The sequence below is a fragment of the Capsicum annuum genome, chromosome 12 (assembly GCF_002878395.1).
Source record: "Capsicum annuum cultivar UCD-10X-F1 chromosome 12, UCD10Xv1.1, whole genome shotgun sequence".
Classification (NCBI taxonomy): domain Eukaryota; kingdom Viridiplantae; phylum Streptophyta; class Magnoliopsida; order Solanales; family Solanaceae; genus Capsicum; species Capsicum annuum.
In genome coordinates this window covers 104,337,578-104,364,081 of record NC_061122.1, presented here as the reverse complement: position 1 = coordinate 104,364,081, position 26,504 = coordinate 104,337,578, and the positions used below count along the sequence as shown (strand labels likewise).

The 26,504-nt window shown below is 35.7% G+C and overlaps 1 protein-coding gene and 2 long non-coding RNA genes across 8 annotated transcripts; 1 reads left to right on the top strand and 2 right to left on the bottom strand.

Moving 5' to 3' along the window:
* Positions 1–8,247: 8,247 nt before the first annotated feature.
* On the bottom strand, positions 8,248–15,551 carry LOC124889223. Its single transcript, XR_007047873.1, has 2 exons — positions 14,809–15,551; positions 8,248–8,617 (listed from the first exon to the last, which is right to left on the bottom strand). It is a non-coding gene; the product is annotated as an uncharacterized LOC124889223 (long non-coding RNA).
* Positions 15,552–18,236: 2,685 nt separating this feature from the next.
* LOC107851042 (sulfate transporter 1.2) lies at positions 18,237–25,433 on the top strand. Of its 6 annotated transcripts, none has more exons than XM_016695930.2 (15): positions 18,237–18,622; positions 19,954–20,071; positions 21,264–21,617; positions 21,809–21,857; positions 21,953–22,160; positions 22,419–22,593; positions 22,690–22,755; positions 22,836–22,949; positions 23,041–23,157; positions 23,246–23,372; positions 23,616–23,902; positions 23,989–24,179; positions 24,311–24,396; positions 24,509–24,585; positions 24,844–25,433. In XM_016695930.2, exons 3-15 carry the CDS (start codon positions 21,288–21,290, stop codon positions 24,985–24,987), a joined length of 1,971 nt encoding a protein of 656 aa, XP_016551416.1. In that variant the 5' UTR covers positions 18,237–18,622; positions 19,954–20,071; positions 21,264–21,287; the 3' UTR covers positions 24,988–25,433. The 6 variants fall into 6 exon arrangements, with proteins under 6 accessions (XP_016551416.1, XP_016551421.1, XP_016551420.1 ...); XM_016695932.2 differs by having other exon boundaries at positions 18,269–18,416; XM_016695933.2 differs by having other exon boundaries at positions 18,270–18,416; positions 19,949–20,071.
* On the bottom strand, positions 22,712–23,373 carry LOC107851044. Its single transcript, XR_001668847.2, has 2 exons — positions 23,232–23,373; positions 22,712–23,074 (listed from the first exon to the last, which is right to left on the bottom strand). It is a non-coding gene; the product is annotated as an uncharacterized LOC107851044 (long non-coding RNA).
* Positions 25,434–26,504: the final 1,071 nt, after the last annotated feature.

The following is a 26,504-nucleotide window of genomic DNA, read 5'->3' as shown; positions in this document are numbered from 1 at the left end:
AAATACGCATATTACTCTGAACATCATAATTATTTAAAAAAGGAATGAAAGGAAGAAAGTATTTGTTTTGTACAATTCATTAGCAAATTTTTTTCCTTCGGGCTTTTGACTAAAGTCCTTCCTTTGTTTATTTTGTACATGGACCGATTTTGATGGGTTTGTCCATCTTGTATTTATTCTTTTCCTTTTATTTTTTATTAATAAAAGCTCATATTAATTTTTTTTTTTCAAAAAGACCCTGAAGTCCAGATCACCTCGACGGTCGCATGGCAGGATGTTCTAGAAAAAATAATATGGATAGTAATTTTGATATCATTTAATCTCTTAGAGATCGTTTGATAGAGTATATAAGATAATACTGAATAGAATGTAGTAGTAATATTGAAATCAGTAGTACTGGAATTAGTAATACTGCAATAAGTAATATTGGTGTGATTTTTTATGTAGTGTTTGATTTGATGCATTGAAAATAATATGTATTATTATATTTTAAAAATAATATTATTGTTTACAAAAATACCTTCGACATATTATAACTTTGTTATTGTCGTTGCAAAGCTTTATTATTTTTTAATCGATATATTATAACTTTGTTGAAGGGGAGCCTTGGAGTAACTGGTAAAGTTACTGCCATGTGACCAGGAGGTCACGGGTTCAAACCTTGGAAACAGCCTCTAGCAGAAATGCAAGGTAAGGCTGCGTACGATACACCCTTGTGGTGGGGCTCTTTTCCGGACACCACGTATAGCGGTAGCTTTAGTGCACCGGGCTGCCCTTTTATATTATAACTTTGTTATTGTCGTTGCAGAGCTTTATTATTCTTTTTAAAAATAAAAAACAACAACAATATATAACTGATAACTTACTTTGAAATTTTAAGATTTAATTATTTACTCGCAAAAAATTTTTTATCTTTTCTTTATTTGCTCATTATTTATTTGTTGTTCCCATTTGGTGTTCTTAAGTTGGAGGGAGGTACGTCTAACTTTTGAATGAGACAACAGAATCGTTGTTAACATAAAATTGTGTTCCATAGAGTGTTAAAGTTAAGCAAGAAAATTATTTTTATTTGTGATATATTCTATTTACACAATTAAAGCTTGTATGCAATCATGCAATTTATTTTCGGGCTTTGATCAATAAGTATTTTTTGAGTTTATGGAGTAGTTTATTTTATGACTAAAATTATTTGAAGGGATATTATCATCTCGATAGATTGAAAAGAAATAACTTATATTGAATAAATTGAAAAAGATTTCGAAAAGATTTAAAGAAATTTGGCGGCATTTTTGTCTTTACTCATATTTATCTATGAATTGTAATCCATTGGTTACTAATCCCATCAAATTGGGTGTATTAATTATACATCCTGTAATACCATGTAGGGTGTATAACTATCCATGTATTAGTTACAAATTGCTTCAAATTTGTTATCAAATAATGTATTAAATAATACCGCACTTTAATACATGAATTATCAAAATAATACAACCTACCAAACAACTACTTAGTGTTTTTAACATAAATATTAGTCTTATTTAGTATTTCCTCTGTTTATTTTTTACTTGTCATTTTTTAACATAACTCATTCATTAAGAAAATAATGATTGATATAGTAATTTTACCACATCGCCCCTATTAATTGATATTTTGTATAATAGATATCAAAAAATACTTTGAAGAATAAGTAATTAACTTTAAGGATAAAATATGAAAAAATTATTATTTTTTCTTGATTTATCAAAAATGATAAATAAAAATAAAAATAAATAATAAATAAATAATAATAAATAAATTCAAAAAAAAAAGGAGTAGTATTCTAATTATGCATAACAAATTATGAAATTAGCAATATTACTTATCCACTCGTCGATGAGAATGACTGAAGATAGAACTGTCCTTGAAGCTTCTTTAAGTAAACAAAAATAAGAATGTGAAAGACATTTTTCTTGATAAAGAATTGTTTTCGATACATCAAATTAAATATAGAAAAAAATAAAAAAAAATAATCTCAAATCTATTTGTTTGCAACATATTTAAATTCATGAAAAATAAATTTTAACCACAAACAAAAATATGAAGAAACAAGAATTTTTTATTGATAAACAATTGTGGTTACAAATCTGTTCCTCCCTTGATTCTTCTCACTTGATTTTCTCCGTAATTCGAGGACCGTTAGTGGCTTATTCTCGAATATAGGATGATCTCTTTATGAATATCCCATGATTTTGCGGGATATTGAAGATCCCGATCTTTTTACGAATACCCATCAGCTTATGGGATATTTAAGATGCCTGTTTCAGGGAACATGTTACCCTTTAAATAGGCGAGATTTAGGGTAGAGTAGCCTTCTAGAACTCTAACAGAATTTGGATTCTTATTGAAGAGTCCACAAATTTTAGATGTCTACAAATGCCCCCTACTTCAAGGCTTGTCAAAGTGTAGATTTGATGACGAGTCTTGAAGTACCAATAGAGCTTCCATCTTTAGGCGGTGGCTACAGATTTGCAGATCTGATTTATGAGAGAAGAGATGAAGGGCAGATTTGGTCCCACTGGGCGTGCCAATTTGTTTTCAACAAATTTTTACGATGATAGAAATAAATTGCAATCACAATTAAAAATATGAAGAAACAATAATTTTTATTGATAAATAATGTGGGTACAAATCTGTTCCTCCCTTGATTTTTCTATCTCGATTTTCTCCTTAATTCGAGGGCCGTCAGTGGCGTATTTCTCGAATGTAGGAAGAAGATTTGGATATGAATTTCTCCGTAATTCAAGGGCCGTTAGTGGCATATTTCTCGAACGTAAGAACATTTGGATTTGATCTCCATGAAAGGAGGGTATGTCTTCTTGATGTATTTGATTATCAAGAAGAGAGGGTTTTGATCTTTATGAATATTCCATGAATTTATTAGGTATTTTCAGATCGTTGATCTCTTTGTAAATATAATGTGAATTTGTGGGATACTGGAGATGTCTTTTAAAGGGATATTTGCCCCCTTTATATAGGCGTAATTTAGGGTTTAGGTAGAGTAGCCACCAAGCTATATTTAGGGTAAAGTAGCCTCCAAGAACTCTAACAAAAATTGAACTCTTTTTGTAGAGTTCACAAAATTTCAATGTCTACAAATGCCCCCTACTTCAAGGCTTGTCGGCGTGTAGACTTGATGAAACTCAAAGACGAGTCTTGAAGTACCAATAGAGCTTCCATCTTTATGCGGTGGCTACAGATTTACAGATCTGATTTATGAGAGAAGAGATAAAGGGCAGATTTGGTCCCACTAGGCATGCCAGAATTTGTTGGACAATAAAATTCTCGAGGCCGAAAATAAATAATCGAGATAAGAAAAATATATTGCAACAATCAATTTATTGATTTCAATGCGAATGTTACAATTTTTATGAATCCTCTTATTCGCCTTTTCAAATATAAATTCAAGGGCTTAAAGCTTGATCTTGAATTTGAACTTGATTTGAATGCTTTGAGGGACTTGATCTTGACTTGTGCTTGAATTCAAGGGCTTTTGAGCTTGTTCTTGAATATTGCGGTCTTGATCTTTGATCTTGATGAAATTGATTTGAATGCTTGAGCTTTTTAGAGAAATTGCGGCGTTTGATCCACGAGCTTTCTCTTGCTTTTTGTTAGAGTTCTGGAGTCGTAACATGATATGAAGAGCCAACACTCTCTTCATCTTCTTCGTATTGCTTGGTATAAACCACAGTATGTGCTTTTGCTTTTAGAACCTTATTGCATGAAACTACCATTTTCGCCTTTCGCTTCTAGAAGGAATCAAACTTTGGAAATCCTTTTATATTTTAAGTGAAGAGTGCATCATCGTGCTTTGATGACTCCTCTTACACTTGTTGTTTTTTCTCTTATTTAAAGGTCCTAACCTTTTGAACATAGAAGTTCTTGTAGTTGATTCTCCAAGTTGGTCAAAGATAGAATCCTTTTTGTTGGATGCAGTGGACTCTTCTTCTACAGTGATGTAGTTGCTAACCGCCCTTCTTATGGAGATGCGAATTGGAGGTGGTTGCGTATATCCTAGGCCTTCACGTGTCTGCCTGGTCGTTCCTTCCGACGGAAGTTTGCCCAACCTTAATGGCTCATTTGGATTGTATCCAGCCTTTACAAATAGCTTGTATGCATTTGGATCGAAGCCATCCTTCGTACGTTTCATAGGGAGTATCATATCTTGTGGCAGATTTTAAGCCACAGACTCTTCAAGAAGTCTTAAGGATGGATTTATTGCATCAATCTTCCTGATAGGTAAAGTTAGCCACTTAAGAACATTATCTTGGGAATTTGATGGGTGATCTTTCTCTTTTCTTACCTTCTGTACATAACAAAAAAATGGGAGTTGCCTTCTTTTCATAGAAGCGACACCTTCTTTATTTGAAGTGGAGAGAGGCTTCTTGGTGGCGAATTTTTCGACAGTCACCGCGACCTTCTTAGATGCAAGATCGTCACACTTGGTCTTGGTGACATCTTCAACCCTTTTCTTATCCACAACATGCTTTTTAAGTAGAATTTTGTATTGGCAAAATGTGACTCAGCTTCAGTGAATAGCTTGTCATCGGCAACTATCTTTTTTTCCACTCCGCCTTTGAGGTACTTCAAGCATTGATAGTAAGAGGATGAGATAATTTTGTTCCCATGCACCCAAGGCCTACCAAGCAATATATTGTATGAAGTTTTGGCATCAATCACATATATCAATGGGTTTGATTGAAAATCATCCATACAAATCCCCAACTTGATACATCCTGTGGCCCTCTGGCCCCCTTGATTGAAGCCTTGGATCATTATACGACTTTCGTCCAGTTCGCTAGTAGCTATGTCAAGTTCTTTCATCGTGTGGATAAGCAGGATGTTGACTCCAGAACCCTCATCTATCAAGATTCTATTGATCTTTTTTCCTAGAATTTGACCTACCATGTATAAGGGATGGTTATGTAGGGCCTCACCAAACAGAAGATCGTTATTTATGAATGTGATTTTTGTATCACACACATGTGCCTCTTCGCCAAGAGTTTCAGCAAGATTTTCGGAAGGTGAAGGAACCTCTATGGTTAGATTCTCACCCTTTGCCCCCTGTTTAACGGTATTAAAACAAGACGCCTCAAGGTTGACTTGGGCAGTCTTTACACGAAACCAACTCGGTAAGAATTTCTCTAAAGTACCTGGACGTCGAGGTTTTTGGTGGTGAAGCTCCATCACCCTCGCCTTCTTTGGGAATACAACCAATTCATCTTTACTTGGTTTCTTTACCATTCTCCTTCTGGTTGGCTATTTGGATGACTCCTTTCACAGACTCATCCTTCTGCGTCTGCGCTTTGTAACTAGAGTCCAACCTTCTTCATTGCCTTCGTCAACTGAAGACCTATCAGGCTCTAATATTTTCTCATTATACTCTTCGACACATATTTGGACTGGGTCGAGCGACCCAAAAGTAATAGAGATTTGATGAGAACTGACCATCTCATCGTCGAAGAAGATCTTCTTCTCTTTTGCCAGTTGCATGACTTTATCTTTAAAGACAAAGCAATTTTCTAGAGGATGACTTACGAGCCTATGATATTTGCAACAATTAGGGTCATTGATCCTTCCAGCGTCGTTGGGACGCTTCATCTCTGGGAGTTCAATGAGCTTATGCTCAAGGAGTTCATCAAAAATCTCAGGAACATCAGAATCAAGGAAGGGATATTCCTTTTCTTGCATCTCCTTTAAAGTTTTCTGATTCGGACGTGCTCCAGAAGTCGTCTTCACACTTTGTTTCTTACTTAACTTTGTGGTGACCTTCACAGGAGACACTCAACATTCATGGACTCCTTGTTTTAATTTTTGGGAACAAACTTGCCCCATCCTTTGGGTTCCTGCTTATCCTTTCCCCTTCAAGGGTCATGAATAGGCACTGCCCCCTTTCTAGCAGAATATATTCTCAACTCCATATAGTGAGCACGGGTAGCTAGCTCTTCAAAGGATTTAGGCTTAATTCCTTGCAAGATGTAGAGAATCTCCTAGTGCATTTCTTGGATGCACATCTCTATTGTAGAGGTTTTGCTGAGCCTATCTTTGCAGTTTAGGCTAGCCTTTCTCCATCGATTGATGAAGTCAATGACTGATTCATCCTTTCTTTGTCGAGTATTTGTGAGCTCTATCATGCTCATTGTATGCCTTGTGCTATAAAATTAATTTAGGAACTCGTGTTCCAATTGATCCCAGCTATCGTAGAGTTAGGCTCGAGGTTCATATACCAGTCAAAGGCATTTCTCTTTAGGGAACGAACAAACTGTTTGACAAGATAGTCACTGTAAGTTCCAGCATTGTTACATGTTTCAACAAAATATGCGATATGCTGTTTTGGGTTCCCTTTGCCCTTAAATTGTTAAAATTTGGGCGGTTGATAGCTGGCAGGCATTTTGAGGCTATCTATCCTCGTAGTGTAGGGCTTGGCATACGTAAGGTAAGACTTGGAGACAACATCATACTTGTCTTAGAGGGTTTCTTCAATGAATTCCTTCAATTGCTCAATCGGGATCATCCCCTCAGAAGAAACTCATACCTCTTTAGTCGCTGGTGTTTGCTTCAAAGGATGTTCTATCTTGTGGTCCTCTTGAGATTTTCTAGGTGCATGGCTAGACTCTCCGTCTATCAGACCTTTCACCCTATCCACTATCTTATCAATTCGAGCATCTTAATTTTGAATATATTTGGTTAGGCCATCAATTGCCTTGGCCAGATTCACAAGCTGCTCCTCCATAGACGAGGCATCAGTTACCATCACTTGCATAATCACTGGAGATGTTAGAGATTAGCACGGATTATCACACAAGTTGATTTTTGAAGTGCTCAACTTATGCGGTGTGGTCAGAGATGATGAGTTGCTTGAACGATCATCGCTTTTTGCGCTAGAGTATTTGGAACCAGAATGCTCAAGTAAAGCTAAAGTCTTCTTAAGCAATTCAGCCACATTGCTTCCTCCTTTCAAAGCATTTGCATTGGACTTCGTTCCTTATGGGGTTGAAGATCCAAAAACTGGAGTTGGCACGGATGACACTGGAAGTGTTTGTCATCCTAGCAAGCCTGCCTTACTCCTCGTGATAGCTCCTAAGCTTCCGCAAATAACACCAAGGATGCTTTCTACTTAAGCAGAGAACTTTGAATCAGCAGCCATGGAAGCAGTTGATTGAGAGTTGACCTTTTTGGAAGTCATTTCAATGTTCTTGAACTTTACAGTTGAAAAAGTTGAGATGAGAGGTAGAGACCGTCCCACTGGGCATGCTAGAATTTGTTGGACTATAAAATTCTTGAGGCCAAATAATAAATAATTCGAGACAAGAAAAATATTGCAACAATCAATTTTATTGATTTCAATACGAGTGTTACAATCTCTATGAATCCTCTGATTTGCCTTTTCAAATATAAATTCAAGGGCTTCAAGCTTGATCTTAAATTTGAACTTGATTTCTTGATTTGAGGGACTTGATCTTGACTTGTGCTTGACTTCAAGGGATTTTGTGCTGGTTCTTGAATATTGCGGTCTTGATCTTGAATCTTGATAAACTTGCTTTGAATGTTTGAGCTTTTTTTAGAGAAATTGCGGCGTTTGATCCACGAGCTTTCTCTTACTTCTTGTTAGAGTTCTGGGGTCTCTTTTCTGAATTATGAGACCCCTATTTATATTTGTGGAAAAGGAAGAGTCATGATCAATATGGACTTTCTTTGAACAATCAGATTTGATTAATGTGGCGCCTTTTTATGGGCTTTTATTTCATGGGCCTGCTGCATCATTTTGACATGTGGCATGGTCCTATTGGCTCCTTCCTTTGACTTGGCAAGCCATGTCATTTGACATGTGACACTTATTTGGGCCTCTAGAATATGACAATATCTTGGGTTTAGCAAATTGGGTTCATCATTTGTAGCCCAAATCAATGGATTAGCCCAATAAAAATTAGACTTTAATTAAATTCAAACATGTTTGGATTTAAATAATTAATCCAATTATATTAATCCACAATATTTATTCGGGATTAATCTATTTTGAATTTACTATAATCCGAATTTTGTATGAATTTTAATTTAATAAAATTTCGTCGTATACAAATTGGCCCCACTTCAAGATTTGTCAAGCTATTTAATATATCGATGATTAACTTGAAGCATAAACCTGAAGATTTAACTGGAACCAATAAGAATTCACACGTGTAATATCCAGATAAGATAACACCCAAATATCAAAAACAATACTAAGTGATCATGATTAATAATAATAATTAAATATTATTATTATAAAATTATTACAAATCATTGTGTATTCATAGTTGCTTTACCATAAGGAGACAAATATTGAATCCTGGAGGAAACCATTTCAATATTCAATTCCAATGTGTACTTGGAATTGAATGTTGCACCATCTCTGTTTGCGTCATTCGTCCATATTTGATTAGGATTTCTACAAATCCTTTTTTGAGTTCATCACAGATTAGGGGTTAAAAGGAAACCACCCAGCTGCTTCTATAAATAGAGGCGACGCATTATTGAAATTTGTAATCCAGTGTAGTAGTTTTTTTTTAGTTGAAAATCTCCTTTTGCATCGAGTAGATCACTGTGCCACAACCAAAATATCATCAGTGAGTTGTTTTTCCTTAATTTGTTTATTACTATTTTGTTCTCTTTTCTCCTTTTTTTTAGGGGTTGAAACAAATAGCAATATGCAACAATCAGCTCAGGGTGTGAGAGTTTAACTTTGCCTCCGTACACTCTAAGACCGACCAATTTGATTTCAAGATGCTAGCTTTGCAACAATCGGCTTAAGGTCGAGAGTTTAACTATGCCTCCGTACACTCTAAGACCGACCAATTTGACTTCAAGATCCTGACTTTACAATAATCGACTTAGGGTGAGAGAGTTTAACTTCGCCTCCGTACACTCTAAGACCGACCAATTTGATTTCAAGATGCTGATTTTACAACAATCGACTTAGGGTACGGGAGTTTAACTTAGCCTCCGTACATTCTAAGACCAACCAATTTGACTTCAAGATGATGACTTTACAACAATCGGCTTAGGGTGCGAGAGTTTAACTTCGCCTCCGTACACTCTAAGACTAACCAATTTAACTTCAAGATGGTCCCTTTACACAACAAATCCATCAGAATGGCAGCTTAAGGTGCAAAAGGACAAATCTTGTCCACCTTAAGGCATGGAAATTTTTATATCCTTTTAAGGATAAACATGTAAGAGGTCAGCTTGAGGTGCAAAGGGACAAATCTTGTCCACCTTAAGGCATGGAAATTTCGATATCCTTTTAAGGATAAAAACATAAGAGGCCAGCTTAAGGTACAAAGGGACAAATTTTATCTACCTTAAGGCATGAAAATTTTGATATCCTTTTAAGGATAAAACCGTGAGAGGCCAACTTAAGGTGCAAAGGGATAAATTTTGTCCACCTAAAGGCATGGAAATTTTGATATCCTTTAAGGATAAACTTGCTAGAGGCCCGATAATTTAAATTAAGGTATTTTTAAATTTAAATACTTTTGGGTCTCCTTATTCTATGCCCAATATCCTAAGTTGTTAAGAGATCTCAATAACGCATGCCCTAAGGACGATTTTCCAATCCCCATACCATAATTGATGATTGATGCCACCACTGGTTATGAAGCAATATCCTTTATAGATGGTTCATCCTACTACAACCAAATCCGTATAGCGCCAAAAGATGAAGAATTCACTGCATTTTGCCCAAAGGTATTTTTTGCTACAAGGTGATGCCTTTTGGTTTGAAGAACACTGGTGCCACTTATCAAAGGGCTATGCATAACATCTTTGATGGCCTGCTCCATAAAAATGTTGAATGCTACATGGATGATCTAGTGGTGAAGTCTAGAAAGAGAGATGACCACTTAAAAGACCTAAGAATAGTATTCGAGTTACTTCGAAGATATCAACTTAGTATGAATCCATTAAAGTGTGCCTTTGGAGTTACTTCTGGAAAGTTTCTTGGCTTCATTATGCGACATCGAGGGATTGAAATTAATCAAGACAAGGTTGATGTGATTTTGAAGATGCCCGAGCCTCGAAATATTCATGAGTTAAAAAGTCTTCAAGTAAGGCTAGCATATTTAAGGAGGTTCATCTCAAAGCTGGGTGGGAAATGTCAACCATTTAGTCATCTCATGAAGAAGGATACTCCCTTCGAATGAAATCAAGCTTGTAGTAATGTTTTTGAGAGTATCAAATCATACTTAATGAAGCCACCAATTCTTGCGGAACCCATACTTGGGAAACCATTGATACTCTACATTACAACACAAAAGAGGTCAGTTGGAGCACTACTGGCTCAAGAAAATAGTGAAGGCAAAGAAAACTCTCTGTACTATTTAAGCAGAATAATCACGCCGTATAAGATGAAGTATTCTCCGATCAAAAATTTATGTTTGCCATCGGCTTTCTTAATCCAAAAGTTGAAACACTACTTTCAAGCTCATATTGTTCGTTTTGTGTCCAAGGTAAATCCCATCAAGTTTGTAATGTCAAAATCAGTCCTCAGTTACCGACTTGCAAGGTGGTACCTCCAATTTCAGCAGTTTGAGATCGTGTACATCCCTCAAAAAGCTGTAAAAGGATAAGCATTGGCTGACTTCTTGGCAGATCACCCAATACCTGATGACTGGGAATGGAGCGATGAACTTTCTGATGAAGATGCAATGACTGTTGAAGTTAGATCCCTATAGAAGATGTACTTTGACGGTGCTGCACATCGAGTTATAGCTGGTGCTGGCGTAGTGTTTGTCACTCCATAAGAAGAGGTCATCCCCTACTCATTTACCTTGATGAATCATTGATCCAATAATATTGCTGAATATCAAGCGCTCATACTCAGACTTGAGATGGTTGTCGACATGAAACAACTACAGTTACAAGTTTTTGGTGACTCCCAATTGGTGATCAAGCAGCTTTTGGGAAGCTATTAAGTTCGGAAGCCTGAGTTAAGACCATATCATGATTATGCACAGAAGTTGATGGGATGGCTTGGAGAAGTAACCCTCCAATATGTGCCAAGGAAATAAAATAAGCAAAATGATGCTCTAGCTGCTTTGTCTTCAACTCTAACTCTTCTGAATCAGACACGAGTTACTATCCGCCAAGAATGGGTAGTACCACCGTCAAATAAGTATTAAGACATAAAAGGCAAGGTTGAATACCTCATCGCTATGTCCGAAGTTGTAAAGGAGGATTGGCGATAAGCTATCATTAACTATTTGTGTTATAGGATACTTCCAGAAGATCCAAGGAGAAGGACTGACATCCGTAGTCGTGTACCTCGCTTCCTTTATTACAAAGACACTGTACCGAAGATCATTTGAAGGAGTACTCGTATGGTGTTTGGGAGGGAAAGAAGCTATTTAAGCTTTGCAAGAAGCGCACTCAGGAGTTTGTGGATCGTATCAGTCTAGACCGAAGCTCCATTTTCACATTAAAAGAATGGGGTATTATTGGCCAACGATGGTGAAAGATTGCTTGGACTATGCTAGAAGATGCAAAGCTTGCCAATTCCATGCAAACTGTATACATCAACCTTTAGAAGTACTACACTGAACTGTAGCGTCTTTGCCATTCAATGCTTGGGGAATGGATGTTGTTGGTCCACTACCAAAATCTTCTGATGGACACTTATACATCTTGGCCTCGACAGATTACTTCTCAAAGTGGGCCGAAGTTGTTGCTCTCGAGGAAGTAAAGAAAGAAAATATTGCAAACTTCATCCGAGTCAATATCATCTACCGCTTTGGAATCCACAGTACTTAATAACTGACAATGAAAAGCCATTTGATAATAAGTTGATGAACAAAATCTGTGATCTCTTTGGCTTCAACCAGCACAAGTCTTCTATGTACCATGCTGCCGCCAACGGTCTAGCTGAAGCCTTCAATAAAACTTTATGCAGCTTATTGAAAAAAGTTGTCTCCAATTCCAAATGAGACTGGCATGAGCGAATAGAAGAAGCTTTGTAAGCGTATAGGACAACTTACCGTACACCAACGCAAGCAACCCCATACTCACTTGCTTTTGGAGTTGAAGCAGTCCTGCTACTTGAGCGTCAAATGCCTTCTTTAAGATTGGCTATTCAAGAAGGGCTCACCGATGAAGAAAATTCTAAGTTGCATCTTGCGGAGTTAGAAGCTCTTGATGAGAAGAGGCTGGAGGCTCAGTAAAATCTTGAATGCTATCAAGCCCGGCTATCTCGTTCTTTCAACAAAAGGGTTCGCTTGAGGTGCTTCCAAGTTGGAGATCAAGTCCTTGCAGTAAGAAGGCCCATTATCACTTCTCATAAGTCTGGGGGCAAATTTACCTCAAAGTGGGATGGACCATATGTCGTACAAGAGGCATATTCAAATGGTGCTTACAAGTTTGTCGATGCGGATGATGTGAGGGTTGGCCCCATCAATGCCAAGTTCTTAAAGAAGTACTATCCTTGAAGAAAGATGACACTCCTTAAGGCACGAGTATAAACTGCATGTATACTCTTGAAGGCACGACTATAAACTGCATATACACTCCTTAAGGCACAAGTATAAACTGCATGTACACTCCTTAAGGCACGAGTATAAATTGTATGTCCACTCCTGGCCCGCAAGAGTATAAACTGTGTACGGCTCAAAAAATAAAAATAAATGAAAGTTCGCTAGGTTGAAAACCTCGAAAAAGTCGGCCTAGGAAAAAGTTAGGTCACAAACAAAAAGAAAAAAAAACCCACACCCAGAACTACATTGTGACTTGATCCTCTTTACTGAGGTACGCAGGCGCTTGAAATTTTATTCTGAGTTCAGTTGCATGAGTGTCAAAAAAAATATGTTCATGCAGTATCTACCATATGGATACCAAGTATGAAACTATTCTAAGTAAATTTTGGACTTACTCTAAATATTTGTGACTCATGGGGGTAACCCGTCGAAAAGAAAGAGAGTTCCTTCAATGGGATTTGGAATGCCAAAGTTCTCCAAGCCTACAACTAGAAGGGTCTCAAAATTTACATGCCTTAAGATGGACAATATTTGTTCATTTTCACCTTAAGCGGGCCTCTAATGAGTTTATCCTTCAGAGATATTGAAATTTTTATGCCTTAAGGTGGACAAGATTTGTCCCTTTGCACCTCAAGCTGACCTCTTACGGGTTTATCCTTAAAGGATATCAAAATTTTCATGTCCTAAGGTGGATAAGATTTGTCCTTTTGTACCTTAAGTTGGCCTCTCACGATTTTATCCTTAAAAGGTATCGAAATTTCCATGCCTTAAGGTGGACAAAATTTGTCCCTTTGCACCTTAAGCTGGCCTCTTATGTTTTTATCCATAAAAGGATATCGAAATTTTCATGCCTTAAGGTGGATAAGATTTTTCCCTTTACACCTTAAGCTGGCCTCTCGCGGGTTTATTCTTAAAAGGGATCTCAAAAGTTCCATGCCTTAAGGTGGACAAAATTTTTTCCTTTGTACCTTAAGCTGGCCTCTCGCGGGTTTATCCTTAAAAGGATCTCAAAATTTCCATGCCTTAAGGTGGACAAAATTTGTCCCTTTTCACCTTAAGCCGGCCTCTTACGTTTTTATCCTTAAAAGGATATAAAAAAATTTCCATGCCTTAAGGTGGATAAGAATGTCCCTTTGCACCTTAAGCTGGCCTCTCGTGGGTTTATCCTTACAAGGATATCAAAATTTCCATGCCTTAAGGTGGACGAAATTTGTCCTTTTGTACCTTAAGCTGGCCTCTTATGTTTTTATCCTTAAAAGGATATTGAAATTTCCATGCCTTAAGGTGGACAAGATTTGTCCCTTTGCACCTTAAGCTGGCCTCTTGTGGGTTTATCCTTAAAAGGAATCTCAAAAGTTTCATGCCTTAAGGTGGACAAAATTTATCCCTTTGCACCTTAAGTTGGCCTCTCATGGGTTTATCCTTAAAAGGATCTCAAAATTTCTATGCCTTAAGGTGGACGAAATTTGTCCCTTTGCACCTTAAGCTGGCCTCTTACATGTTTATCCTTAAAAGGATATAAAAATTTCCATGCCTTAAGGTGGACAAGATTTGTCCCTTTGCACCTTAAGCTGGCATTCTGGTGGATTTGTTATGTAAAGGGACCGTCTTGAAGTTAAATTGGTCGGCCTTAGAGTGTACGGAGGCGAAGTTAAACTCTCGCACCCTAAGCCGATTGTTGTAAATTCAGCATCTTGAAGTCAAATTGGTCGGTCTTAGAGTGTACGGAGGCAAAGTTAAACTCTTGCACCCTAAGCTGGTTGTTGCAAAGTCAGCATCTTGAAGTCAAATTGGTCGATCTTAGAGTGTACGGAGGCGAAGTTAAACTCTCGTACCCTAAGCCGATTGTTGCAAAGTCAGGATCTTGAAGTCAAATTGGTCGGTCTTATAGTGTACGGAGGCGAAGTTAAACTCTCGCACCCTAAGCTGATTGTTGCAAAGGTAGCATCTTGAAGTCAAATTGATCGGTCTTAGAGTGTACGGAGGCGAAGTTAAACTCTCGGACCCTAAGCCGATTGTTGCAAAGTTAGCATCTTGAAGTCAAATTGGTCGGTCTTAGAGTGTATGGAGGCAAATTTAAACTCTCGCACCCTAACCCGATTGTTGCATAGTCACCATCTTGAAGCCAAATTGGTCGGTCTTAGGGTGTACGAAGGCGAAGTTAAACTCTCGTACCTTAAGCCGATTGTTGCATATTTTTTTTTCAATCCTACAAAAGAAAAGGAGAAAAAGAAAAAAAATATAGAGAAAAAGAGAAGAAAAAAAATACCTCAATATTAATCTTGATGCTCGAAGAAGAGGCGTCTCTAAAGAATTCTACAAGTTGATGCTTTGGATGGAAAAAAATATGTGGGGTATTTATAGGTATCAAAGGGCGGAGGCTAGCTCCCAAATTAAATTGAAGTGGGAATTGAAGAACCCTAGACCAATGAAAATTGAGAAATTATGAAAGTGAAAGGCGGCGGAAGAGAGTCCTAGCCGACGTGAGAGCTGTCCAATCCCAACATGAAATTGGCCTAGTACTTTGTCTTTCAAAAATAATTTATTTTCTTGTCCAATAAGAAGTGAGGTCATATTTTATTTTTTCTAAATGAATGAAAACTATACTAATTAGGTGCAAATGGATGGACAGTGTGCTGGGAAACGTATGTGGATCATTTAAGGCAAGTTTTGTCTTTTAGTTCCACAAAACTTGGAATATTTAAGTAATATTTCAAGTTTGATATAAATGAAAAGGAAATATAGTAACTCTACTATACGTTCGGTTGAAATATTTTGTGGTGGATCATTACTATTTTTTGTCTTTTATACAAATATCAATGCAATTAAAATATCAAATTTATACTTCAAGTCTAGTCTCCAAAAGGTTAAATATCTCGACTAGTCTCGAAGTAGGAGGCATTTTGTATGCAACAAAATTGTATTAAATTTAAATCCGTACGAAATTCAGATTAAAATCAAACTATATTAGTCCCAATTAAATATTGCGGATTAATATAATTGGATTTATTATTTAAGTCCAAATATGTATGTGTTTAATTAAAGTCTAATTTTTATTGGGCTAGTCCATTGATTTGGGCTACAAATGATGAGCCTAATTTGCTAAGCCCAAGATATTGTCATATTCTAGAGGCCCAAATAAGTGTCACGTGTCAAATGACATGGCATGCCAAATCAAAGAAAAGAGCCAATAGGACCATGCCACATGTCAAAATGACGCAGCAGGCCCATGAAATAAAAGCCCATAAAAGGCATCACATCACTCAAATCTGATTGGTCAAAAAAAATCCATATTCATCATGACTCTTACTTTTTCACAACTATAAATAGGGGGTCTCATAATTCAAAAAAACGACACCCCAAATCTCTAACAAGTAGTAAGAGAAAGCTCATGGATCAAACGCCGCAATCTCTCTAAAAAGCTCAAGCATTCAAATCAAGTTCATCAAGATTCAAGATCAAGACAGCAATATTCATGAACAAGCTCAAAAGCCCTTGAATTCAAGCACAAATCAAGATCAAGTCCCTCAAGTCCACAAACCAAGTTCAAATTCAAGATCAAGCTTTAAGCCCTTGAATTTATATTTGAAAAGGCGAATCGGAGGATTTATCGAGATTGTAATACTCGCATTGAAATCAATAAAATTGATTGTTGCAATATTTTCTTGTCTCAAATTATTATTTATTTATTGGCTTCGAGAATTTTATTGTCCAACAAATTCTGGCACGCCCAGTGGGACGATCTCTACCTCTCATCTCAACTTTTCAGACTTTGAAGATTAAGAATGCTGAAATGACTTCCAAGAAGATTAACTCTCAATCAACTACTTCCAAGGTTGTTGATTCAAGGTTCTCTACCGAAGTGGAAAGCATCCTTGGTGTTACTTTTGGAAGTTTAGGAGCTGTCGCAAGGAGCAAGGCAGGCTTGCTAGGACAACAAACATATCTAGTGTCTTCCGCGTCAACTTCAGTTTTTGGATCTTCAACACTAAAAGGAACGAAGTCCAATACAAGTGCTTCGAAAGGAGGAAGCAGTGTCGTGGAATCGCTAAAGAAGACTCTTGCTCTACGTGAGCATTCTGGTTCTAAATACTCTAGCGCAAAGAGCGATGGTAGTTCAACAAACGCGCCATCTCCACTTACACCGCATAAGTTAAGCACTTCAAAGATCAACCTATATGATAATCCATGTTGCTCTTCGACGTCTCCGGTGATCATGCAAGCAATGATAATTGATGTCTCGTCTATGGAGGAACATCTTGCGAATCTGCCAAAGGCAATTGAAGGCCTGACCATCTATGTTCAGAATTAAGAGGCTAGGATTGATAAGATAGTAGATAAGGTGGAAGGCTTGATAGATGGAGAATCTAGCCATGCACCGAAAAAAAGCTCCAGAGGTTCATGAGACAGAAAATCCTGTGAAACAAACAAGGAGACCCAAAAGTATTTTTTACGAGTTTGTTGAATAAGGGATAAATTTTTAATGAAAATTTTCTGGAGCCTTTTGGGGAATATACACAATCTCAAACTGCTGAAATTGAAGGTACCATCTTGCAAGTCGATCACTAAGGACTGGTTTCAACATTACAAACTTGATGGGATTTGCCCTAGACACAAGACGGACAACAAGAGCTTGAAAGTAGTGTTTCATCTTTTGAATTGAGAAGGCCAATGCCAAACATAACTTTTCAATTGGAGAATACTTTAGCTCATTCAGCGTCATCATTCTGCTCAAATAGTAAAGAGAGTTTTCACTTACTGGGCAATTGGTGAACTCTTATACATTCAAGCTCCCGTGAAGTTTATGGGATACTCGTTAGAGGTTCATATTTCCTTTATTCATCTTTACTTATTCTAGAAAATAAAAAGTATTTTTACTATCTTATTCTTAATAAATGCTATTTTGAAAAGAATATAAACTCTTTATAATTTCGTGATTTTGTATTTTTTTTAAATTTAAAAAAGAATAAAATTGAAAAACCATAATTAAGGTAGTACCTAAAACGCTACTTGTTTAGAAATTAAGAGAATAGTGTTTGTAACATATAAATATTAGTCCCATTTAGTAATAGTCTAATTATACATAACAAATTATGATACCGGAAGTATCATGAGTATTAATAAATGGACAATATGATTAAAGATAGAATTCTCTTTGAAATTCTTACGTTTTAGAAAGATAAGTATGTGAAAGAGTTTTTGTAATAAATAACATTTGTTTTTTATAAATTATCAAATTTATGTTATTTTTAATATATTAAATTAAATACAAAATAAAAAATAATCTCTAACACTAATAATCTATTTCGATATTACATTTATATGAGTTATATCAAACGACGTTGCTCCACCTTTGTTAACCTTTCAAACGTAAGACTTTTCTTCAAATAGGAAAAAGGTTGAATCTGGACCACACTATGTCAGTATTCAAACAACCTCTATACCCTACATTATGTGGAACTTAATGCATTCAACCAACCGACGACTGACTTCTACTCTCACCGTATAGTTTGATTTATCACAAAATTTAAAATAATAAAGAAGGTTGTTGAAATTTACAATTTAAAATGAATTTAAAATAATAAAGAAGATTGTTAAAATTTATGATTTAAAATATTTGTGTGATTATAAATTATTTCATGATTAATTTAATGAAATATAACGTTAATGTTAAAGTGTTACTTTTTTTCCTAATAAATTCACGTGAAACTCTTAAGGAAAAATAACAAATCGTAATTCTTTTCCCCTTTTTTTGGCACAAAATATAATATAACAAAATCTTCTTGAATCATCATAATATAATACTCAAAATAACCAGTAGTCTCTCATTTTGCTTTTCTCACTACTCCACTTCCTCAGCATGCACCATTCATCTAGGTATCTTCTTTGAACCTATTTTGTTTGCACACATTTCTTGATATCCAAACAGATGATAACAAGTTTGAGGTTTTCCTTTGAGGCATATATTTTGCTTTTTCTGTTTTCCTTCCGTCATGATTAGAGATAAAGAGAATTTTTCAGTGGTTTTTGATTCACTGAACCTGGACAGTATTTGGTTTCTTGCATCTTGTTCCTCTTCAAAGGTTTGTTTATTTTTATATCTCTCCTTTTTTCTTTAATTTGGTTAACGAATTTCAAAATAACTGGAAACCTTCTAAAAAAAATAAAGCTAAAAATTCTGGACCATTGAGCGTGCATATCTTGGCTTTATCCTGTGTTTCCCTTTCTTAAATATATACTGTACGTCTCAACATTTTTGTCCACATTTTACTTTTTTGAAGTACATAAATTGAAGATTTTAAGTTAATGGGTTATATGATTTGCTTTCATTTGCCCCTAATGCTCTGGTTTAGTGTTAAGGTACATTATGTGTTATGTTGATTAGACGCACGTTACAAGTTTGAGTGATAAAAAAGCAGTATATTTAAGAGAAAAAGGTAGTGGACGAGCCTATTATTCATCGAGTTTTGACCCATAAAATAGGGGCATTGGCCCTTGGAAATTTCTCTTTTATGAAAAAAGTGCTTGATGTCAGTTAATTTGTGATAATGTGTGTAATTTAATACTCCTTTTGCTCTAATTTATGTTGTTTATTTTTCATTTTAATCTATCCTTAAAAGTAAGGATACCTTTTTATATTTGAAAATAATTATCTTTTATTTTTCCATTTTAGCCTTATTGAGATATTTATAACCACATAAATATTTATCTTATTTTAGGCCACTAATTTTAAAAATGTTTTTTTTTTTTTCTTTTTTAGACTTGTTCTCGTTAGAATGAATTGGAACAAAAGGAGTATTAACGTATGACTCTTTAAAAGCTTCCAGAAAAGTGGATACTATGCACCCAATGAATTATCGTGACTTTTAAATTTTCTATTTTGATCTTACCATATGCGGGCTTCTTTAATTTTTTTTTTTTTTAAAAAGGTGATAAAAGTTTTGAGACAAGTAACTGCACTTTACCCTTTTGAAGTTCTTTAAGTAGGATTATTATATGGGACCTAAAAGTGAGTGGAAAATTTTCGTGTGTTTATTTTATAGGTTCTAATTTGGTCCACTATCAGTGGTTTCTAAATAAGGCGTATAGAGGTTGGCTTTATTCTAGCCAATGCATATTTGTTCTGCTAAAATTGGAATAATAAACTTTCTTTATATCACGTGAGTTATTAGCATGATCTGTACTTCAATTTTGTTTTAAGTCAGTTCATGACCAGTTTTGTTTGATTAGCATTTCATCGAAGAACATTTGCTGGAAATCATATCAAAAAGGTTCCAAAAAGTCCTTAATACTATAGGGGTCATTTGGTACGCGGAAAGGCCCGGGGATAAAATTTATACTAATGCTTGGTTGACGGTATAAATTTATCCTTGAATTTGTTTATCCATCTCTCATTTTTAATAAACTAGTGCAGGGATTATAAGCCCAAGACTATGATCTCAGGAATTTAGTCCATGTATCAAGCGACCCCTAAAGGACAGAGAGTTGTTCACTTTTGAAAACTAGCTACTTCTCAGAAAGTTAAAGTAAAGGCGAGTGACTCTGTTTTTATATAGCTACAACGCTTAATATTCGTTATTACTATTAAACAACTTAATAGTAGAACTACTTTCGTACTACTAAGTGCTAATCATGTACCAAAGAAACCTTCAAGTCCCCATGTTTGAACAAATGCTAGGGGGGTGGAGAGTGCTGGAAAAGAGTAATTCTTATATCTTAATGGTATTAGCCCATCATTCTTTTTAAAGCTAATAGAATAAGTACATGGTTAAAGAATCTTGATTAATGTTGCTTTGGATTTACCCCCAATGCAAAAGTTACTTTTAAAAAAAAAAAAAAAAAAAGATAAAAGAGAATGAGCATGACATTGGAATTATACCATGGAAATGATCAGTGGCGGATTCAAAATTTAGACGTTGGTGGTGGTGTGAGTTCTTAGTTGAGATAATGAGTTCTGAGATATATGCGTAACTCTAGTTATTTCTTGACTTTCATAAGGTACTAAATTAATTTCAAACAAGATATTTTGCGCTATCTTTAGTATGGCATCAATAAATTCCTTAAAACAGAATAAATTCAAGCATCTTATAAACTTAAAACCTCTTTTCACTTGTCATATGTTGAACAAAGTATCATGTTCATTTTTATGAATTTGACACTAGAGTAACATACAGCATTTGAAGTTATTCTAAGATTCCTCCTGGTGAAAAATATTTGAACTATGTGAGGAGAATGACATGCCTAATTTCTGAAAACATACCAAACTGTATGTGTTTTTGGTTGTCTATTGTTCAATCTTTTCATATCAGATTTATTTCAAATTATAGAAGTCAGTAACAATTCGTGCTCACTTTCTTTAAATCAATGGCTATCAATGATCCATTTGTCTTTTGAGGAGAATAAAAAATTGTACTTTTGCTTCTTATACCAGTATGTGCCAAGCAAAAGTTTACTTTTTAGCATACCACTAATACTAGTCTTCTAGAGTGAAAACTTTAACATGGTAGTTCCCTAGTTATCTATATAAGGGACAAGCAAGAACTTTCTAATGTAGTACAGAGTTCAACAAGTTTTGGAACTTTATTAGCACTAAAAGTCCCCAAAAGGGTTGGTGCAACTTCTTATTTTATCTAACTAATAGAAGTTAATCCAATATCTTGATTGAATGAAATTTTAGTATTTCATATGGTGATATAACTTAATTATATGTGCTCTCCATTACAGGTGAATTAGCTGTTCTTTTCTAGCATGGGTAATTCTAGTACTGACGCAGAAGAACGAAAAGAGATGGACATAAAGAGTTTTTCATCTTCACAACACAACCAAACACCCTATATTCACAAGGTTGGAGTCCCTCCTAAACAGGACATTTTCAAAGAGTTTAAGACTACTGTGAAGGAGACGTTCTTCGCAGATGACCCACTGCGTTCTTTCAAGGATCAACCGAGGTCTAGGAAGCTTGTACTTGGTTTACAGGCCATATTTCCAATACTAGATTGGGGTAGAAGCTATAACTTCAGAAAATTCAGAGGTGATCTTATTGCTGGTCTCACCATTGCAAGTCTTTGCATTCCTCAGGTAAAGTGTGTGCCTGGACTATGTTGCTAGGATCCTCCAAAAATGCATAACTGTTGGAGGATCAAACACGGACCCGATGACATTTTTGAAGGATCTGAGCAACATAGTGCCTGGAGGATTTGTGTTGGTGAAATCAAGATTCTTAAGATCTTTACGAATTTGTTATCTAAAACTTTCAATTGTTATGACAGGACATTGGCTACTCAAAGCTTGCAAATTTAGCTCCTCAGTATGGATTATGTAAGTTTCCGCTGTCCAATTCCTTATTAACTTTATCTTTGTTAATAATCTGTGAAAATTCCTTTTTCATTCTTCTCTTTTGTTTAAAATTCCAGACTCCAGCTTTGTTCCACCTCTAATTTATGCCTTCATGGGAAGTTCAAGAGATATAGCCATAGGGCCTGTAGCTGTTGTGTCGCTCTTGCTAGGGACTCTTCTTCGGAATGAAATTGATCCAACTACAAATCCAACGGAGTACCTGAGGCTCGCTTTCACAGCCACCTTTTTCGCTGGCATTACTCAGGCTACCCTTGGGATCCTTAGGTGATTAAAACATTTGAGTACCAAATGGGATGTATAGTCAGATCACTCTATAACAACATTCCACTATAATGGCCAAGTTTTCTTTCTAACTGATTTTTCATACTATGTTATATTTTATGTTCTCCATAACAGCCATTTCACTATAGCAGCCAAAATTATCCAAACTATGTTGTTATAAAGAGGTCTGACTGTATTTGTTTTTTGTTTCCTTCTCTTTCTGACTTGCATTGTTTTATTTCTGTGTTGTTTTCTTGGCAGACTGGGTTTCTTGATAGACTTTCTATCTCATGCTGCTGTTGTTGGATTCATGGGTGGTGCTGCCATCACAATTGCCCTTCAGCAGCTTAAAGGTTTTTTGGGCATTAAAAAGTTTTCTACGAAAACAGATATCATTTCCGTGATGAAGTCCGTGTTTCATTCGGTCGACCATGGAGTAAGTTTTCTTGCCACTTCAGAGCATCCTACCTAAGATGTCTTTTATGGATAACTTGAAATTTATTCCTTGTTTTATTTTTCAACAATTATGCAGTGGAACTGGCAGACAATTCTCGTCGGATCAACCTTTTTAACTTTCCTTTTGTTCGCAAAGTACATTGTAAGAGTCCTGAGTTCTATCGACTAAAATTTTAAAGCATTTGGGGCCTTTGCTTAACTCTAAAATATTTTAACAACCAGGGAAAGAAGAATAAAAGGCTGTTTTGGGTACCTGCAATTGCTCCTTTGATTTCTGTCGTTCTTTCGACTTTCTTTGTCTACATTACCCATGCTGACAAGAAGGGAGTTGCCATTGTAAGTGCTTGTAGGATGTTCATACTTTCACTTTTCATCATTTGGCGTAAAATGGGCTCTTTCTAATCAACTTCTATGATGACCTTACCAGGTAGGACACATTGACACAGGAATAAATCCTTCTTCTGTCAAAAAAATGTATTTCACTGGTGACTATCTCATAAAAGGGATTAGGACTGGTATTGTAGCTGGCATGATTGCATTAACGGTAAGTAACACATTGAATGAAATGTCGAAGCAGGAACCTTTTCACATTTTTCTGCCAAATGTCCAATCTTTTACCTTCTTTTTCACAGGAAGCTGTCGCAATTGGGAGAACCTTTGCATCCATGAAGGACTACCAGTTGGACGGAAACAAAGAGATGGTGGCACTTGGAGCTATGAATATCGTTGGCTCAATGACATCCTGCTATGTAGCAACAGGTAAGACAAATCAACAAGCAAATGGAGTATGACTAAAGATATAATGTGTTTATAAATCTCAACACAAAGATTTCATTTCTAAGAAGCCAAAAGCAGCGATGTCAAATGATCTAATTATCTTTCAACTTGCACACTAATTATTGCTGTGACAAAAGTTCATTGCTAATATAAGTATCATTCAGTTATTTTCATTTGTCATGCATAATAGTTTGTCCAACTAGTTGATTGATTCACCTCTTGCAGGTTCCTTTTCTCGTTCAGCAGTAAATTACATGGCTGGCTGTCAAACTGCAGTTTCCAACATCGTCATGTCTGTCGTTGTGTTTCTAACTTTGGAATTCATAACCCCTCTTTTTAAGTATACTCCGAATGCAATCCTTGCTGCCATCATCATCTCTGCTGTTATCGGCTTAATTGACTATGAAGCAGCAATTTTGATTTGGAAGATCGACAAATTTGACTTTGTTGCTTGCATTGGGGCATTTTTTGGTGTGGTTTTTGCCTCTGTTGAGATTGGTCTTTTGATCGCGGTAAGGGCATACAGAAAATTAACAACCTTATCAACGAAATTTATCATTCAATAATCAGATCTGATAGTTTCTTTCATTTACAAAAGGTCACAATATCATTTGCTAAGATTCTCCTCCAAGTCACAAGGCCGCGAACAGCTACTCTTGGTAGGATACCCCGGACGAATGTATATAGGAACATTCAACAATATCCCGAGGCAACCAAAGTTCCTGGTGTATTGATAGTTAGAGTGGATTCTGCTATATACTTTTCAAACTCTAACTATATAAAGGAAAGGTAGTACAGTTCTTCCCCTTTTCCCTCTTCTTTTGTATCTTTATGCACACTACTTCTAAAGCTAAATTTCAAACTGATATTATGATACTACGAAAAAGGAACTTAACAAACTAATTAACCTGTGTTTTCAGGATATTGAGATGGCTAATGGATGAGGAAGAACAACTAAAAGCAGCTAGCCTTCCTAAAATTCAATTTTTGATCGTTGAGATGTCACGTAAGTAGAGATTACCTCTGTCGCTGAAATTAAAAGCATGCTATATATTCTATTCTGAGATGACACACTGATCGATCCACCCCTCATGTTTTTCTGCTCTTTCTCCTTGCAGCTGTTATTGACATTGACACCAGTGGCATCCATGCCTTGGAAGAGTTGCACAGAAGCCTACAGAAGAGAAATGTTCAGGTAATCATCTTAATCAACTCCATAATACAAACTACATACTTAAAAAGACTGATGGAACCTGGTTCACTAGGTTCAACCAAACCCAATTTTTTCTACGCAGAACATAAAATACATTTGTGAAAAATTACTTAAATTTCAGCAAATACTAAATTTTGATCCCACAGTACATCAAGTTTAAATTCTGATTCGTCTCTGTACTACATCTCATATAGTCATACGTGCCTCGAAATCTTACCTTCTTTTTCTTTTCTTGCACAGCTTGTTCTGTCGAACCCCGGGAGAGTGGTGATTGACAAGCTACATGCATCCAATTTTCCAAGTCAAATTGGTGAAGACAAGATATTTCTCACAGTTGCAGATGCTGTGCTAACCTGTTCATTTAAACTGCCTGAAGAAGTTTAGTAAACAAAAAACTTATACTATGTATGCACAAGAAAGCAAGGGGAAAAAAATATCAACCAAAAAGTATTATGAGGGACCAAAATTGAATAGAGTGTATAAAGTGAATTACCAATAAAAAAGGAGGTGGATTCTATTTCTAGTCACTTGTGGGATCCTCAGAAAAAAGTGGATAGGATACTAATCCAAAAAAGATAGTGGCACACTGGTCCTAGCCAAATTGCCATAAGTTCTTGTTTGGATAAAGCTGGTAAAGTTAAAACATGATAGCTATGATTTAACTTTTATGGTTAAAACTTATAATGTAGTGTTTATTGAGAGTTCCTTTGTCTTTTCTTGTTCTTGCTAACTAGAGGCAACTCTATGTACTAAACAGGACCGCTGTGATCATATTCTGTAAAATATTTAAGATGGCCTTGCTGACAATGTTAACAAGGACTACAGTTTCACATTTGTCTTATAATTTGTTTTTTTGTTTTCTATCATAGTGTAATAGATTATCAGCATTGATTATTTTCTCTAGCAAGTAGTACACATATCTGCGGAACTATAAGTTCAACTTGAGTTTGGAGCCAAAATGGACACTTTTTCAGCCTTAGAAGCTAAAACGGACACTACTTTAAGTTTGGATACAAAACGGACAGTTTGTCCATTTTGGGGCAAACTATATCTAACACCGTTTGTCAGCCGTTTGGGGTGAAAAATTGCTATCATGGTTTGCCCAAAAATGGGCAAACTACATTTCATAAACTTATGTGAATTGCTGAAGAGATTCGCTCAGAGATTTGATAGATTTCTGAAAATATTCCAATTTTTTTTAACGTGAATTGTTCAAGAGATTCCTGAAAATGTGAAAGATTTGTCATTTCAATAAAACTTTTTCACTTATAAATATGTGTTATTGTTAACCATTTTATCTCATTCATCACGAGCAACATTCATTATTCACTAAAAACTTTTTCATAAGGCTAAAAACATTCATTATTCACTAACCAAATGAGATAAAATGGTTAACAACAACACATATTTATTAGTGAAAAAGTTTTATTGAAATGACAAATCTTTCACATTTTTAGGAATCTTTTCAGCAATTCACGTTATAAAAAAAAATGGAATATTTTCATAAATCTATCAATTTTTTTAGTCAATCTCTTCAGCAATTCACATAAAAACCTCCAATAGTTTCTTTTTTCCTGTTCTTCATTTAATTTCCTTTTCAAAATGCGATTCTTCATTAAGCATATCCTTTAAATAATTTTGTTTTTCTTCGGATTCTTTTAGCAATGTCCTAAGAAAATCTCTATCTTGTATGACTTCGTTGAGATTAAATAGCGTGTCAAACTTCATAGTATTCTGTGAAGTCACGGTATCACCATCGACTGTGGGTCTCTTCAATTGTGATATGATGGTGTTTCGTTCTATCCACCGGAAATAATCACATCTACCATTTTCCTAAAACAACAAAATATGGAACAAGGTTAACATATACATATTTTTAATTGACAACTAAAAAATTTTTC

Excerpts from the sequence above, each read along its gene's own strand:
- LOC107851042 (XM_016695930.2), top strand. The coding sequence starts at position 21,288 with ATGGGTAATTCTAGTACTGACGCAGAAGAACGAAAAGAGATGGACATA. Across the intron at positions 21,618-21,808 it reads CAAGTCTTTGCATTCCTCAG|GACATTGGCTACTCAAAGCT; the intron begins GTAAAGTGTGTG and ends TTGTTATGACAG. Across the intron at positions 23,903-23,988 it reads AGATTGGTCTTTTGATCGCG|GTCACAATATCATTTGCTAA; the intron begins GTAAGGGCATAC and ends CATTTACAAAAG.